Genomic DNA, 14,718 nt, shown 5'->3' on the forward strand with positions numbered 1-14,718 from the left:
AGAGGGAGGCGGGGTGGGAGATTTGCTTTCCCATTGGCTGCGTGAGGGGCAGGGGGGCGGAGCTTCCGGTGGGGAGAACGGAAGCGCCGGTGGGGTGTGAGGCGGGAGTGCGCCGCCATGGGGGTCCGCGGGCTGGAGGCGGCGGTGGAGCTGGCGCCGGGGGAGGCCCGCGGTGCGGGGGCGAGCGGGTCTGGGGGGCCCCGAGGGTGAAGGGCTGGGGGAAAGTGGGCGGGCAGCCTGGGGGACCCCAGTGGCAGGAGGGATTGGAGGACCCCTTGAGGGTGGAAGGGGGGGGACCCCTGTGGGTGGAGTGTGGGCGATCGGGCCCGTCAGGACACGGAGGGAGGGAGCTGGGGGACGCTTGTGCCGTACCAGGTGTCTGGTAGTTCCTGGAGGGCAGGGCAGGATGCTTCCCGTTCCCACCTGGAAGCGGGCCCCAGTCTGTGGCGCCTCCCCAGGTCACGGGAGGCGTGAGGAGGGGGTCTTTGCCCCCGCAGCGATCTGCACGCTGCTGGTTTTTGCATCAGTGCAGAGCTTTGGGAAGCTGCAGGGATTGAAACTGTGCTGTGCTGCTGAGCGTGCCCACAGTGGGAAACAGGGATGAGACAGTCATAACTGGGAAATAAAGCTAATACCTGCTTCACTGTTATCTTTAAACTTTATTAACCAGGCACGTTGCCATAAGTTCTGATTCTGATAGACTGAAGGATTATTTTAAATCTTGTGATTTGTTCCAGAGAGCAGTACAGAGAGAGGGCATGCAGATGATCAGCCTGTGGTGATCCTTCTAGGTTGGGCAGGCTGCCAGGACAAATACCTGGCCAAATACAGCACAATCTATAGTCAGAAGGTGAGTAGCTTATTTATATTTTCATGACACTGTCATACAGCTCTCTGAGAAACTGCCTCTTTCCTGCATGTTGGTAAAATGACTTTAAAGCCTCTTTCAGTCTGAAGAGTCATTGGGAGTGAGTGGTGAGTTCCCTTGTCATTGAAAGCTCCTTGTCTCTCGGAGCCCAGGCAGCAGCGTTATCTAACAGTTGCTGATGTCATCTTTGTGCGTGCAGCTGAAACAAAAATACTTCCTTGGAGAAAATTGCTGCTGTTAATGTGAATCGCTGGAGTATTTTAAGGCATTTAAAGTTGTGAGATTATTCAGGAATGATGTGAACTGTGTTAGCTTTCCAAACAGGTAAACATGTGGGTAAAGATTATGCATTTACTGCTTGCTAATAGGCCACAGCATAGACTTGGTAAGGCCAGGCTGAGGGCTGCCAGAGCATGTCAGCATCTGTTGCTCCTTCAGCTTTTCCTTCCTGTGAAGATGATTCATCTAAATGTTGTAATCCAAATTCATTTTATCCTGTCTGTGAAACAGGCATCCTATGATAGTCAAACCTGCTCACTAGGAACTCCTTGTGTTTGAACTGGAGAGGTCTGTCCGATTGCTAGTTCCACAAGTTATGCTATTTTCCTTTCTAATACTGTATTTTACTGGAATGGCTGCAGATTGTAGTATGGGGACCCGGTAAAACTTTAGACTCTTTTTTTTTTTTTTTTTTTTTTTTACTGTCAGCATACAAGGATCTTGTGTTTATCAGCTATAGTTTGTACATGAACAAGTACAATGTGTAATGCAGTGCAAGAGTCATGAATTGCCTTGTTCTAGTGAAGAATTAATCGTTAAGTGACTGTTGTGACAAAGATGCTGCTGGGCAGATGAGGAGCACATTACACAGAAGCATGCCAACTTTTTTGAAAATACTTTTCTATCAGAAGTATGATAAGAATGGGGAAGGAAAGAAAGGGTTTTCTCAGCTCCCTAATGAGGAAGTGGCTGCAACCATGGCGAGATGGTACAGAAGACTTTGTTTTAAGAACCTGATATCCTCTTCTTCTTTCACTCTTTAGGGAGCTCTAGGCAGGAGGGCTGTCTTGATGGCTTTGCCTTGTGTTTGTCAGTGTGTAACATCAGTGAATTAAGGTGATAGAAAAGATCTAAGGCATTTATAAATGTAGTTCCATCTGCTCTATTTAGAAATTCTTCCAATATCCTGTTTCTCAGTCTGCATGTAAATGTAAGGCCTTAACTGTAAATTGCTCAGGTGTTCTGAATCTCTGAACCAGTGCTCTTCATTTGCACACCTGGAGTGTTTCAGAAAGTCTTATGAAAGTCATGTCAGTGTTGATTCTGGTTGAGTCTTAGAGCTGCAAACAAGTACTATCCAAGGTCAGGAAGAATTTCCTCCTCCTTCTTGTAGTTGTTTCAGTATCATGAAGTAAATGTGTACCAGAGCAGGCTTTCCTCACTAAAATGGCTGATACTGAGGTCTGAGAATCAGGGAGGTGGTTTTCTCTTCCTGGGTGAAGACTAACAGCTATAAAAGCTTGGTTGGCAGCGGCCCCAGGGGCTGTGCCAGTTAGCCCAGGATTTGACAGGATCTCAAACATCATCAAATCCAGGCCTCTGCTACTGCAGAAACCTTTTTGTAATACTGTGTGCTGTTATGATTAATATAATCCTATTCCTATTGGTGCCTTGCTACTGAAGCTAAAGATTTTCTTCTGGCTCTGTGGTTTCTGTTGTTAACCTGTCCCAAATTTTCACATTCTTTGTACTGATGCTTGCCTACTCCACGTAATTTACAGCAAAGCCTTAATGTCTGTGGGGTCTCTTTCTGTTCTTAGGGGTGCACTGTCATCCGCTACACGGCTCCATGGAGGATGATATTCTTCTCGGAGACCTTTGGCATCAGATCCCTCCAGACCCCAGCCAGGCAACTCCTGGAGCTGCTCTTTGACTACAGTGTTGAAAACAGACCAGTTCTTTTTCATGTTTTTAGCAATGGTGGTGTCATGCTGTACCGTTACATCATTGAGGCTCTCCACACTCACAAGCCATTTAAGAACCTCAAAGTGGCAGGCACCATTTTTGATAGTGCCCCTGGCAGAAGAAACTTGAGAGGAGGCCTTCGTGCCTTGGCAACTGTCTTAGTATCCACGAATGTGCTGCTGAAGTATTTCCTCTTATTCGCTTTTGCTACTACAGCGGTCGTGCTGCGGATCTTGCTGTACCCGTTGACCCGCTTCATCCATGAGAGCCATTACGACGCCCTGCTGAAAGCGCCCTCGCGGTGGCCTGAGCTTTACCTCTATTCCGAAGCTGATGCCATCATCGAGGCCAGTGAAGTTAAGCACATGGCTGATGCCCGACAGCAGCTTGGCGTCTCTGTGAAGGCTGTAGGCTTCTCGGATTCAGCTCACGTCAGCCATATGCGGGCGTATCCCACCTATTACAGCAACCTCTGTACGACTTTCCTGTCTGACTGTGTCGGGGGCTCACCTCTGTAGTGGTGTAATGACCTTCAATGCTTGCCTCTGCTTTGCTCAGCTTGTATGGGAAATGTCACCCCCTTTGCGTCTTTGAAGGGAGGGAAGTAGAGACTTCATAGCTTTTTTTTTTTTTTTTTTTTCTCCCCACACCATCTACAAGTCTGAAAGCCTCCAGGCTGGCCTTTGGACAAGCCACCTTATAGCACAAAGTAGATATGGATTAAGTTAAAGTACTGAAGGTGAAATCCTAGCATGGTTGAACTTGATGTGCTTTACCAAGGTGTCACAGACCAGAATTTCACACACTGTTACTTGTTTCTTCCTGTCTCCTATTGTTCTCTGCTTTCCATGTTGTCTTCTTGTCCCTGATGTCCAGTGTGCATGTTTTGCTGCCTTGTACTGATTTTACAGTACAGCTCTTCCACGTCTTTGTTTTTTTCCTCTCTGCCATTTCTTTTCTTTTGCAGTGAGCAAACAGCAGCAGTTCTGCAGGACTTTTCTATTTTCCTGGTGCATCCGAGCTCTTGTTATACTCCTTGTTGGAGATCAGGCTGAGAAACCAAGTATAAGATCTGGAAAAGGTGTGTGCAGGGCAGTATGACCAGACTGTCATCTGGTTTCATTAAATAGCTGAGATAGAGCAGTCAAAGCTCTGATCCTCAGTGGGAGCTCAAATGTTTGTGATAACTTTTGTGTTCTTCAGCTGTGCTGACTTTGAGTGAGTGGCGGGGTTTTTGATAGCAGGGGAGGGGTCTACAGCTGTGGCTCCCTGTGAGAAGCTTCTTGAAGCTCCCTTGGCTCCAAGTCAGACCTGCCTCTGTGCCAAGGCTGAGCCAGTTAGTGATGGTGGCCGCACCTCTGCGATAAAATATTTAAGAAGGGGAGCCTGGGAGGAGGAGTTGGGAGTTGTGAGGAGGACAGCTATGCAAACACTGAGGTCAGTGGAAGGAAGGAGGAGGAAGGGGGGAGAGTAGCGCTGGTGCAGCCCCCCTGCAGCCTGTGGTGAGAGGGCAGGTCTGTCCCCCCGCCACCCATGGAGGTCACCGGTGGAGCAGATGCAGACCAGCGGCCTGTGCGGGTCCCCATGCCCATGCCAGAGCAGCTCGGGGAGAGCTGCAGCCCGTGGGAAGGAGTCATGTTGGAGAAAGTTGTGGAGGACTGTCTCCCTTGAGAGGGGAACTACACTGGAGCAGAGGAGGAATGCAAGTCTGTCCATCCCCACCTCCACCCCATCCCCCTCTCCTTGAGGAGGAAGAAGCAGGGGGACTGACTGCACCCCTCACTTCCTGCCCCCTGCACCTCTGGTGGGGAGGAGGTAGAGAAATTGGGAGCAAAGCTGAGTCTGGGAAGAAGGAAGGGGTGGGGGGAAGGTGTTTTTAAGATATAGTAATGCTTCTCATTGTCCCACTCTGTTAAGTGTTGTTGTTAGCATCTGAATTAAATTTATGTTCTTCTATTTCCCTTAACGAGTCTGTCTTTTGCCTGTGACTATAACGGGAGAGTCATCCCTCTCTGTCCTTATCTTGATTCCTGAGCCTTTTGCTTTATTTTCTCCTTCCCAGCACTGGGGAGGAAGTGGGGAGTGAGTGGCTCCTGTGGTGCTCAGTTGCCCTCTGGGCTCAAACCATGACAGTCCAAAAGACTGAAGTTAACATTTTTGAATGTGTCTTGTGTTTTGTTTCTCTTCCTTCCAGTCTTTTGTGTGTTTTCCTGAGTAGTTTTTCTTTCTTGGAAAACAGCTCATTTATTACTGTGTGTCTTTGAGCAGCCTATATTGTGCATCTGGAAATGCAGGGAAACTGGCACAGCTGTAACCCAAAAGACCTCAGAAATAGAAAGGTGGAACTGCAGAGAAAAATGAAACTGTCTCTTGGAGCTATGATTTATGCTGGGTGTTTCTTAAATCACTTCCAAACCACAAATGATCATGAAATTTGATGTTTTTCCCATAATGTTCTCTTCAGATGATCAGTCTTTGCTGTCTGTGCAGCGGGTACTAGTAATACAAGAAATTACTTCCTTCCACCTAGTGAAAAAGTAGCTCATTGCCCTGTACTTCAGCCATGTTTGGTTTTGGGTTTTGTTGTTTATTTGGGGGAGAAGCGGGGATAAAGAGAGCAGAGCCTGCTAATATGTTTGTGCCATGTCACAGCACTGCAAGCTAATGAATAATGTGGCGGACAGGATTAGCCAACTTTAAATTCCTAAAGATTGCCAGGATCGGGCTCTGGAGGGCTGTGATATGGGCCTGTTTGAACAGGGGGCTGCTCTCAAGAGGTAGGAACGTAACAAGCACGAGGCTTTTTATAGATGTCTGCTGCCTGTGGGCTGCTGTGCTTGTCTTGCCCACCCTTAGGGTGCTGTCATCCACAATTACAAAGCACTTGCTGTTCTGAATCAAAATGCAGGGGGAGGTCTCTTGGGAAGCACTAAAATAATTTGGAAGTTTAAAACAAGAACCACAATGCCTCATAGAAGTGGAAGCAGGGGTGAGGCGTGGTCAGTGGCCGGCACAACTGTGTTTCGCAGGCTAGCGTGGCAACACTTATTTAAAGCAAGGAATAACCCCATGTTAGGCATGGTTTTAAAGGGTGGACTGGGTTGTATAAGATAGCAGAGAATTAACTGGAAAAGGTGCTGATGGCCTGGTTTGTCTTCAATTTTTTTAAAGCAAAAACTGGCTCCGGGTACAGGAGCTCTTGTTGTTCGGGGTCCAGTCTTCTGTCGGTGTGATCCCAGTTTCAGCTTCCACCAAGATGAGCTGTGAGGGCTACGCTGCGGTAAGATAGCCTTCAGCCTGCCACTTTTCATGACGAAATTCTTGTTCCTAGGGTTTGGACCTGTAAAATCCAGGCATAGTCCCCTATTCCCAGAAATCCCATCAGAGATCTCCCAGCTTTTTAAATCAGGCTCCTGGTTTGGGCTGTCAGTGCCGTAACTCCTGAGCCATGATCCGTTTGCCTGCCTTCCTGGAGAGCTGGGCTGCGTCTTCTGAGCATCCAGCCTGCTTGTGGCACTGTGAAAACTCTTAGGGAGCAGAGGTGATAAAGGTTATTTAACTAGCTCTTGCCCTCATGCTGGTTTCTGTGGGTTCAGTATTTACAGAACAGTTAAACACTCCATAATGTACGCCTCTGAATTAATACAGTTGTGCTGGGCTGGGAATCTGCTGTTCCTGTTTATTGCCGTGGGTGTTGAACTTCTATTTAAGAACTCAGGCTGTGGTGGAGTGTGGCTGGCAGGAGCTGGAGCTAAACCCTCCGTCCCTGTGCAATGGGATGGCAAAGATCCCTCCGGGAAGAGCCTCACGCATGTCAGCTATACCTTCCATCCCCCCCTTCACCTCCCTGCCACGGGATTGCTGCTCCCCCAACTCAGTCCAGCTCTGCTCCACCTCCCCGCTTTCCAGAGCAGCAGGCAGGGAGCGGGTGCTGCCTGCAGGAGCTCCACTGTCAGAGGTGCCCTGTGCTACATAAGCAGGAACCAGCTCACAGGCATTTCCACTGCTGCAAAACTGGCTTGAAATTCAGGGGTAATTTGTGTACACACCTCTCTAAGGGGAGGAGGGATCTTGAGCGAGCCAGTGATTTACAGAGGAAGTCATCAGCACCAGTCTTCTGGGTGGGTTTCACTTTCCATGTCGCAGCAAGTTTTAATGATGATTATGAGCAGTGTGTTAAATGTATTGTGTGATATATTGCCCTCTTACCTATACAGCATGTATATTTCCCCCACCCCCTTCTGCCCTCTTTATTTCTGTTGCTTGTTATTTGAAACAGAAGGTTAATAACCTGGAGCCTGAGGGCACACAGCCAAGAACTGATCCAAGCACTACTGGATTTAAAAAAAAAAAACCCAGCCTCAAACCCTTAATCCTTGCTAAACTGTCACAGTTTGGTGCAACTTATGTTCCTAAAGAGCTTCAGTCTGAACACTGGAAGCCAAAGGTTGGGATATTTTGGCAATCCAAGTAAATCTGAGATGAGCTATGGGAGGAGTATTGCAGATCTGATTTTTGGGAGACAAAATGCAGCATCTCTGGGTTTGCCTCGTGGTCTGGGAGCAGGATGTGGCACTGGCAATCTCTGCCTGGGGAGCCTGGAGCAACTTGTCCTGCAGTCCAGCCCTCTTGCGTGGACGGTGGAGCAGTGTGGGCGAAACACCAGCGGTGGTAGGAGAGGAGGATGCCCAGGGGCCAGCTGCTGCCATTGCACATTTCCCACCTAGGTTCATTTTGCAAGAGCGCAGATTAAGCTTTTCTCACCAACAAAAGCCATCTGTGTTTCCTATGAGGGAGCTGGCTGCTGCCTCACTCCCCTGTGCTGCCTTCTCTCCCCAGGCAGTGGTGATGTTACAGGAAGGTTTTAAAAAAGAAAAAAAAAAAGCCTCTTAGTTAGTGGTCGGGGTGGTCGTGTGGCTGGGCTGGAGGGTGTCTGTGCTGCCAGGGTGCCCTGTGGCACCGGGAGAGGCTGTGGTGGGGACCATGATCCAGCCCAGCTGGGGGTCACGTTTTGGAGCAGGGGGGAGCATCTTGCAGCGCAAGTAATTCAAACCAAGCCCCTGCATGAAGACTGACCTGTGTCCACACCTGGTAAAGGTTTTAAAATGAGCCTTTTGTGTGTTGAGGCGGCAAATTGCATACGGGCTGAGGCTCCATCTTTGTACGTGCTGGGATGCTGCAGGCATATGTGCGAAGCTCTGCCACCGATGGAAAAGTGTGGACAGCCAGAAATGGAACCGAGCAACCCAACCCCAGGTGCTGCTTCCTAGAAAACGAGGTGGGGAGGGGTGAGGCTGGTCCCCATCTCCCCGTGGAGGTGATGGAGAAGGGAGCTGTTGGAGGGCCTCCCGTGGGATGCTCCGGCCCGGGAAGGAGCAGCACTCCACGAGGTGGCAGCAGGACCCCTCTTTCCTGCGTGGAGAGATTTCTAGTTTAGGAGACAAGCAGAGCAGATGCTGGAGAAGATCCCAACAGCACAGCTTGGCCCAGCACTTCTGCGTGCCTGAGAGCATCTCCCACAAAAAGTCTCCTCTCCAGGCAAGGAAAAAGACCATCAAGAACAAACTCCAATGATGAGAAGATAGTGAGTTAATGTAGACCAGCATCCAGCTCTAAAGCTGCCTGCTCTGAGAAGTTGTACTAGATCCTATCTTTCAGCTTTAACTGAATGTTAAAAACAAAAGTCTCATGGCAGGAATAGCTTTACTGACCTTCCCACGTTAGCAGGCCAGGTCACGTCACTTCCCTCTCCATCACCCAGAGAGGACTATCTATTTCTTAAGCGAATCTGCAATATTGTGGTCAGACAGACCATGGTCCTACTTCTGGAAACCCCACAAATCAGGACTGTGGAGCTCCCTTGGGTTCCCTGTAGCCACCAGCCCTGGGGAGGGAGCTGAGCTTAGTGTTGCTCTCTGAAAAGGCTGTCAGGACCCCCCAGCACACAGGGCTGGGGGCTTGGGGGGTAGTTAGGAGACAGGATAGCACAAATGGGGGCCACAGCCAATAGCTGAACCACCCCAACCCCCGCCACGCACCCTATGCACAGCTCCTGCAGCCAGACGGGGCATAGGCAAGGGAGACGGTGCCTCACTGGGAAGCTGCTTGCTCTGCCTGCCCGGCATCCCCCCATTCCCTTCACTTTGAACTTGAGCCCCCATCCCCTCATCTCTGCATCCTCACATGGCTGCAAGCCCACCCCAGCACTGCTGGCCAGAGATGGGCTGCCCGGGCAGGGCTGGGGAGGACAGAGGTGTGCACAGCATCCTTCGGTCACCCTCCCAAACCCATGGGGGCTGAGGCTGGGAGAGCTTGAGCAGCCCCTGCCCTCCCCGGGTGATGAATGAGCTGACAATAGGATATTGATAAGGAATTAACCTTGAGCCCTTCTTGCTTCAGTGTCAATAGAGCAGGAGCCAAGTACACACGTTTGATTGGAAATCTGTGTTTGGCCTCTGCCGCCTCTGCGCCCATCGATGTGGAGCGGAATGTGAACTGCCCCGCTGCCCCTTCCCTGGCAGGTCCCCCCTGCCCCCTGGTGAGACCCTCTCAGCTCCCCCAGCCAGCAGCTGCTGGGCTTGACCACGGGCACCCGGCTCTATGGGGCTGCAGCAGCCCTTGTGCCCCCCACCCGGCATGTGGGGGGCTGGGTACCAGGGCCCCCTGGTCCCCCAAAGGGCCTGTGCCCATCCTGCTTTGGCCTCCACTCCCAGCGTTTGTTTAATTAAGTGTTTTGCCTAATGGGATTGCCTCATTTCCATAACAAACTGGCGGGCTGTCATTAGGTGGGCTCCCTCATTCATTACTGTTAATTAGATATGGATCCCCCAGAAGGCGGCGCAGGGTGATGAACGAGGCCCCTGACACACGCTATTACACATTAGCATTTTCTCAATACATCCGATACATCACGGCCCTCCGCTTCCTAAAGATATTTTAAATAAAATATTAGCAGCCTGCTGCGGGGTGGGTGGAGGGGGAGGGAGGGAGGGAGGGTTCCTGCCCCTCACCCTGGCCTCAGGCCTCGGCTGGGCTGAAAGCGGACTGGAGAGCGGCTGAGGTGCTCTGCTGCTCCCTGCCAGCCAACAAACCAGCCAAATCCATCCCTTTCCCCATCCTTGCCACAGCAGATGGGAAGAGGTCCCTGACATCCCTGCTGACCCCTGCCCCCCCATCCTGGGGACCCCCCAGCACCCCTTCCCTGGGGGAGCAGCCATGGGGAGGGGTTTGAAAACACCCCATTGACCCGTCTGCAAAGTGTTTGTAAACCAAAAGCATTGGCGCCAGCCCCATGCCGGGGGGAACCTGACCTCTACCCCCCCAGCCCCGGCAGCCTCCCAGTCCCCGTTGTCGGGGGTAACCCTATACTGTGCTGGTGGCCCCTAATGCAGGACGTATAGATCTGTTGGGGCTGGAGCCTCCTGCCCCCAACTAATGCAGCCGATGAGACTTCATTATGGGGGTGTCCCCTGAGGAGTGCCCTTCGCCCTGCCCTCCTGGCTCTACGGGGGGGGGGACAAGTTGGGGGGACCCCATCCGTGGTGGGGCAGAGATGCATCTGTCCCTGCATCTGTCCCTGCACCCCAAATAACAAGACCAGGGCTCCCCTTCGGGACATTACCCACATCCAGGGGCTGCAGCATGTGGCGGGGGGGGATGCCTCCTCCACTGCCTCTGGCCTGCGAAGGGAAACACAGAAAGGTGGAAAGCGCCCGAGAAGATTTATACTTGTTTAATTAATGTCAAATGTAGTTTACAAACGGGAGTGACAAGTACCTCTTTGTATAATATACACTGACACACAATCATCGACACACCGGAATATCGCTTTGTGCAACTGGGATTCTTTGGGCAAAGATAGGTAACTCCGATATTTCAATTTTTTTTTTTTTTTAAATCATTTAAACTCATTACAGAAGAGGGGAAGCAGCGGATGCCTGTTACAAACCGGGATGCTTCTCTCCCCAGCCTTCCCCCTGCAGCCCCCCCTTGAAAACAGGGGATGGCTTTACAATTAAAACAAAAAATAAACAAAAAATAACCCCCAAAACAAAGAACCAATGACTAGTTACATATGGTTTTACACATACGTACATAGAGCACACGGCTGGTCCACAACACCCGCCAGAAAGCCTGGCTCCCTCCCAGGGCCTATTTCCAAGGAAGGGCTGGGGTGGGGTGTCCTGCCCTCTCCCCCTTCCCGCTGCCTCTCACACCCCCACACTGCACCCTCTCCAAATCCACCTCTGAGACCTCAGCACCGGCACCCAGGCACCGCAGCCCCGGCTGGGTGTCACTCACAGCCCAGCCATGCCCCCCCCAGTTTTTCCCCCTTTACAAACCCAGACCCAAGTTCTGCACGCCTGCCCTTTCCCTGCCCGAGTGGTGCTGGCGGGAGGGTTACCCAGCAGTGACGGCCTACCGCTGTGGCCCCTTCCCCTGCCCGCAGCCCCCCCCGGGGAGGCAGGACCCTCCGGGGCTGCCTCAGCTTCCTCTGGTCCCTGGGAGCTCTGCAGGGATGTGCCCCTAAGCGGGGGAAGCTGCAGCTCTCTTGGTCTCAGAGGCCACCACCTGCTACGAGCTTGGAGACCTGGGAAACTCTCAATTAGGAATTGTCATTTTTTGCCAAGATGCTTATAAAATACAACTCCTTCCACAGTTTTTTTTTTTTTTCTTCCAGTGCAGTGGGATCCTTCTGAAATCACTCAGGAGATGCCAAGGACAGCTGCTGCCCCCTGCAAAACAGCATCATGCTCAGGGCAGAGCAGTGGTGAAGAGACTGTCACCCCAAGGCCTCCTGCCTCCCCAGCCCTTCCCTCTCCAGAATCACCCCGGCAGCCCAGCGGCACCAGGGTCCCAGCTCCAAACCCCTCATCCACTGCTATTTCTAGACTATCTTAAAATGCCCCAGTCATGTTGTGCTACCAGGTGGGATCTGCTTGGAAAGACCCTGCAGGAGCAGGGGGAGATGAGCTTCCCCATCTCTGACTTCTGGTTTCGGGGAGCTGGCACCTTGCAACTGCCTGGGGAGCCAAGACAGGGCTGCCCTGCGTGGGGCTGGGAGACGTCAGGACATGGGGCGTGCGTTCACCTTGGGAAATGGATCAGTATCTGTTTCTTGGGTCCTGAAAATAAAAAAAAAAAAATCAACAAAATAACAGGCCAGATGGCAGCTTTGGTTAAGGCTGAGGATATGGGAGACAGGGACAAGCATGAAGGACTGCGTGGAAGAAGCTGGGGCTCCGGGGAACCTCTGGCTCTGGCTGGAAGCCTCTCTGCTCGCAGCAGCCTGCAGGCAAGCCCTGGGGGTGGCCATGGGGACCAGGCAGGGCTGGCCTGGCTCTCTGCCCTAGTGCCAAAACTTCTTTTGCCAAACGCAGGTTCCGGGCGAGCGGGACCTGGGCAGGGCTGGCTCTGCAGGGCTTGCGTGTCTCTGCTGGGCAGCGCCGGGGCCCGCTGCAGCCAGCGAGAGAACCGGCAGAGCCTCTCCGGGCAAAGCCACCACAGCGGGGCCATCCCGTCCCCTGCTACCCCTCCCCGTGCCCACCGTGTCCCCACCGTCCTGCCTTGGCAGCGGGCACCGGGAGCAGCTCGGGCATCCTCAGCCAGCGAATGCTGCCGGAGGGGAGGAAAGTAAATCCAGGCAGGGGAGGGGAAGGGGCTACGGTCTTGGAGGAGGCACGAGGGGGTCAGCCGGACCCTCGAGCAGGCACTCCCGGCCGGGCAGAGGGCAGGGCCCTGGCAGGCTGCCTCCCTCCAGCTCCGCACCGTTTGCCCCTTCCCCAGCTGGGAAAGGCAAAGAGGGCTGAGCCAGATCCCCCCGCCCTGCCCGGTCCCCCGGCGAGGAGTTAAAAGCCGTGTCTTTCCGGGGATAACGATTCTATTATAAATAGCCCCATTAGCTACAACTAATGACAAAAATCCACCTCCTCTACTCCCCATAAGTTCTGTAAGTTATGGGCAATGCTACAGCCATTACTAAAAGCTGTTAACTTCATATCTGAATGAGGAAATATACACCACAGAACATTAAACCATTTATATTATATATATGTATATATATACTTTTTTTAAACTAATGACTTTAATGCCAAAACTTTGCTGAACCAAGAAAAATATGGGTTTAATGTTCTCTGTTCATTTTTTTTCTTCTTTAAAAAAAATACAACCCAAAAAAAAGAAAGGGAAACTTATTAGTATGTAATGTTTGAGTCTATCCCATTTATACACAACATTGTAAACATATATAATCTATATTACATGTGCTTCATTTCTGCCTGGGTGTGTTTTTTTTTTCTTTAAACCTTTTTTTATCACTAGAACACCACAAAAAACCGAAACAGAACCAAACCAAAAACCAAACCAAAATAAAAACAAAACAAAAAAACTGAACAAAGAACACAAGTTACAGGTTATTTAACATCTTTCTGTCAAGGGTCCCTTCCCCAGTCTCCTGGGGGCAGAGTGGTCAACAACACAGTCCAAAGGAGGGCTCACGAGCCATCCGTGATGCAAAGCCAGCTCCAGGGAACAGGTGGATGGGGAATACTGGTTTTAAAAAAGGGGACTTCACAACAAAGGGTTTGGTTTTGCCCGCTGCAGATGCTGAAGGAGGTCTCAACATGCGGGACCTGGGAGCCGAGGCTCCCCACTGCTCCTGTATCCTCGAGTCCGTGTCTGGAGTCTCTGGTTTGTTTCTCCTTTAAATTTTAAAACGTCTTTTTTTTGTTGCTGTCGTTCTTCTTCCCCTTGGTGTGATGAGCTGAGCCGAGTAGCTGGGTCCTGCCCTCCTGCTGGGTCCTTCATAAGTAGATGCGCCGAAGGTCTCCAGGAGACGTGATGGTGTTACACTGGGGACAGAGCTTCTTGGCACCCTGCAACCGGCAGATGAGATGAACAGTGTGAAAGCATGAAGAAGGACAACCTGTGTGACCCTGTCTTTGGCCTGGGATCCCAGTGGGAGCAGCACAGGAGCAGGGGGAGCAAGGCCACCCCCCTTCCCCTCCAGGCAGGGCCATGCCCTCCCAACAGGGCACAAACTGTGAGAAGGGGGAGCCCCAGCACCTTTCTTGCCTGCCCTGCAAGCTCCTCGTCCCACTCCAGTCCTCGGCATGAGGCAGCTGGGCAGGGAGGAGCTCTGCAGGAGGCTGACACCCAGAGCCAAGCTGTGTCACCAAACTCAACAGCTCCACTTTGCAGACAGATCAGCCCGAGTACCCTGTCCTGCTGCGCTGTCACACTGCCTGCCAGGGAGATCTGCTCCTTTCTGCTTCCCTTGCTCACCTGCAGCCCTCGATGAGCCAGTTCAGGTCACTGAGCAGGCAGAAAACCAACCCAGCTGGAACAAGTGCAATTTTCAGCTGGGATGACTGAACTGGTTCATGGTGGGGTTGGATCATCCTTTTCAGGGCAGCATGCCAGGGGACTGCCTTGGCCATCCTGCAAAAAACCCGGAGCTGCTGGCATGAAGGAAATCCCCATCCTGTCCCCACCTCGCCCCAGCTCACAGAGATGCTGCGGAGACAAGTCTGTTCTGCCAAGGTGAGCTGAAACCAGCAAACTGTGATGTGAGCTGGGGCGAGGTAATGGGCAGCTGACGTGAACGCTACATGAAATAAAACAAGGGCTGATGTGCCATCTGTCACCAAGCCTGACAGCAAGAGGGTGTTAATAAGCCTCAGAATCAGGGTCAACCTAAGCCAGTCATCATTAGATTGGCAGATGTGACAGACAGTTGATGGGAAAAATGACAGAACGATGGCTCTGCTGCGAGGCAGCCTCCCATCTACAGCACCAGCAGTGCAGGAAATTGGGATGCCCTGGCTTTCAACACCGACCGCAGCCTCAACACGACCCCCCAACACACAGAACTGAGCACAGGCTCT

General features: G+C 51.7%; 2 protein-coding genes across 7 annotated transcripts in view; one reads left to right on the plus strand and one right to left on the minus strand.

The window, feature by feature from the left end:
• Positions 1 to 92: 92 nt before the first annotated feature.
• On the plus strand, positions 93 to 6,395 carry TMEM53 (transmembrane protein 53). Its single transcript, XM_074876214.1, has 3 exons — positions 93 to 172; positions 738 to 850; positions 2,689 to 6,395. Exons 1-3 carry the CDS (start codon positions 118 to 120, stop codon positions 3,349 to 3,351), a joined length of 831 nt encoding a protein of 276 aa, XP_074732315.1. The 5' UTR covers positions 93 to 117; the 3' UTR covers positions 3,352 to 6,395.
• Positions 6,396 to 10,550: 4,155 nt separating this feature from the next.
• RNF220 (ring finger protein 220) overlaps positions 10,551 to 14,718 on the minus strand; it is a 232,839-nt gene continuing 228,671 nt past the window's right edge. For all 6 annotated transcript variants that reach the window (XM_074876208.1, XM_074876210.1, XM_074876212.1 and 3 more), the window contains one exon: positions 10,551 to 13,707. In XM_074876208.1, coding sequence (XP_074732309.1) covers positions 13,636 to 13,707 — 72 coding nt within the window. In that variant the 3' untranslated portion in view covers positions 10,551 to 13,635. The remainder of the gene's footprint in view (positions 13,708 to 14,718) is intronic.

This window comes from Strix uralensis, chromosome 8 (genome assembly GCF_047716275.1).
Source record: "Strix uralensis isolate ZFMK-TIS-50842 chromosome 8, bStrUra1, whole genome shotgun sequence".
In the NCBI taxonomy this organism is placed as follows: domain Eukaryota; kingdom Metazoa; phylum Chordata; class Aves; order Strigiformes; family Strigidae; genus Strix; species Strix uralensis.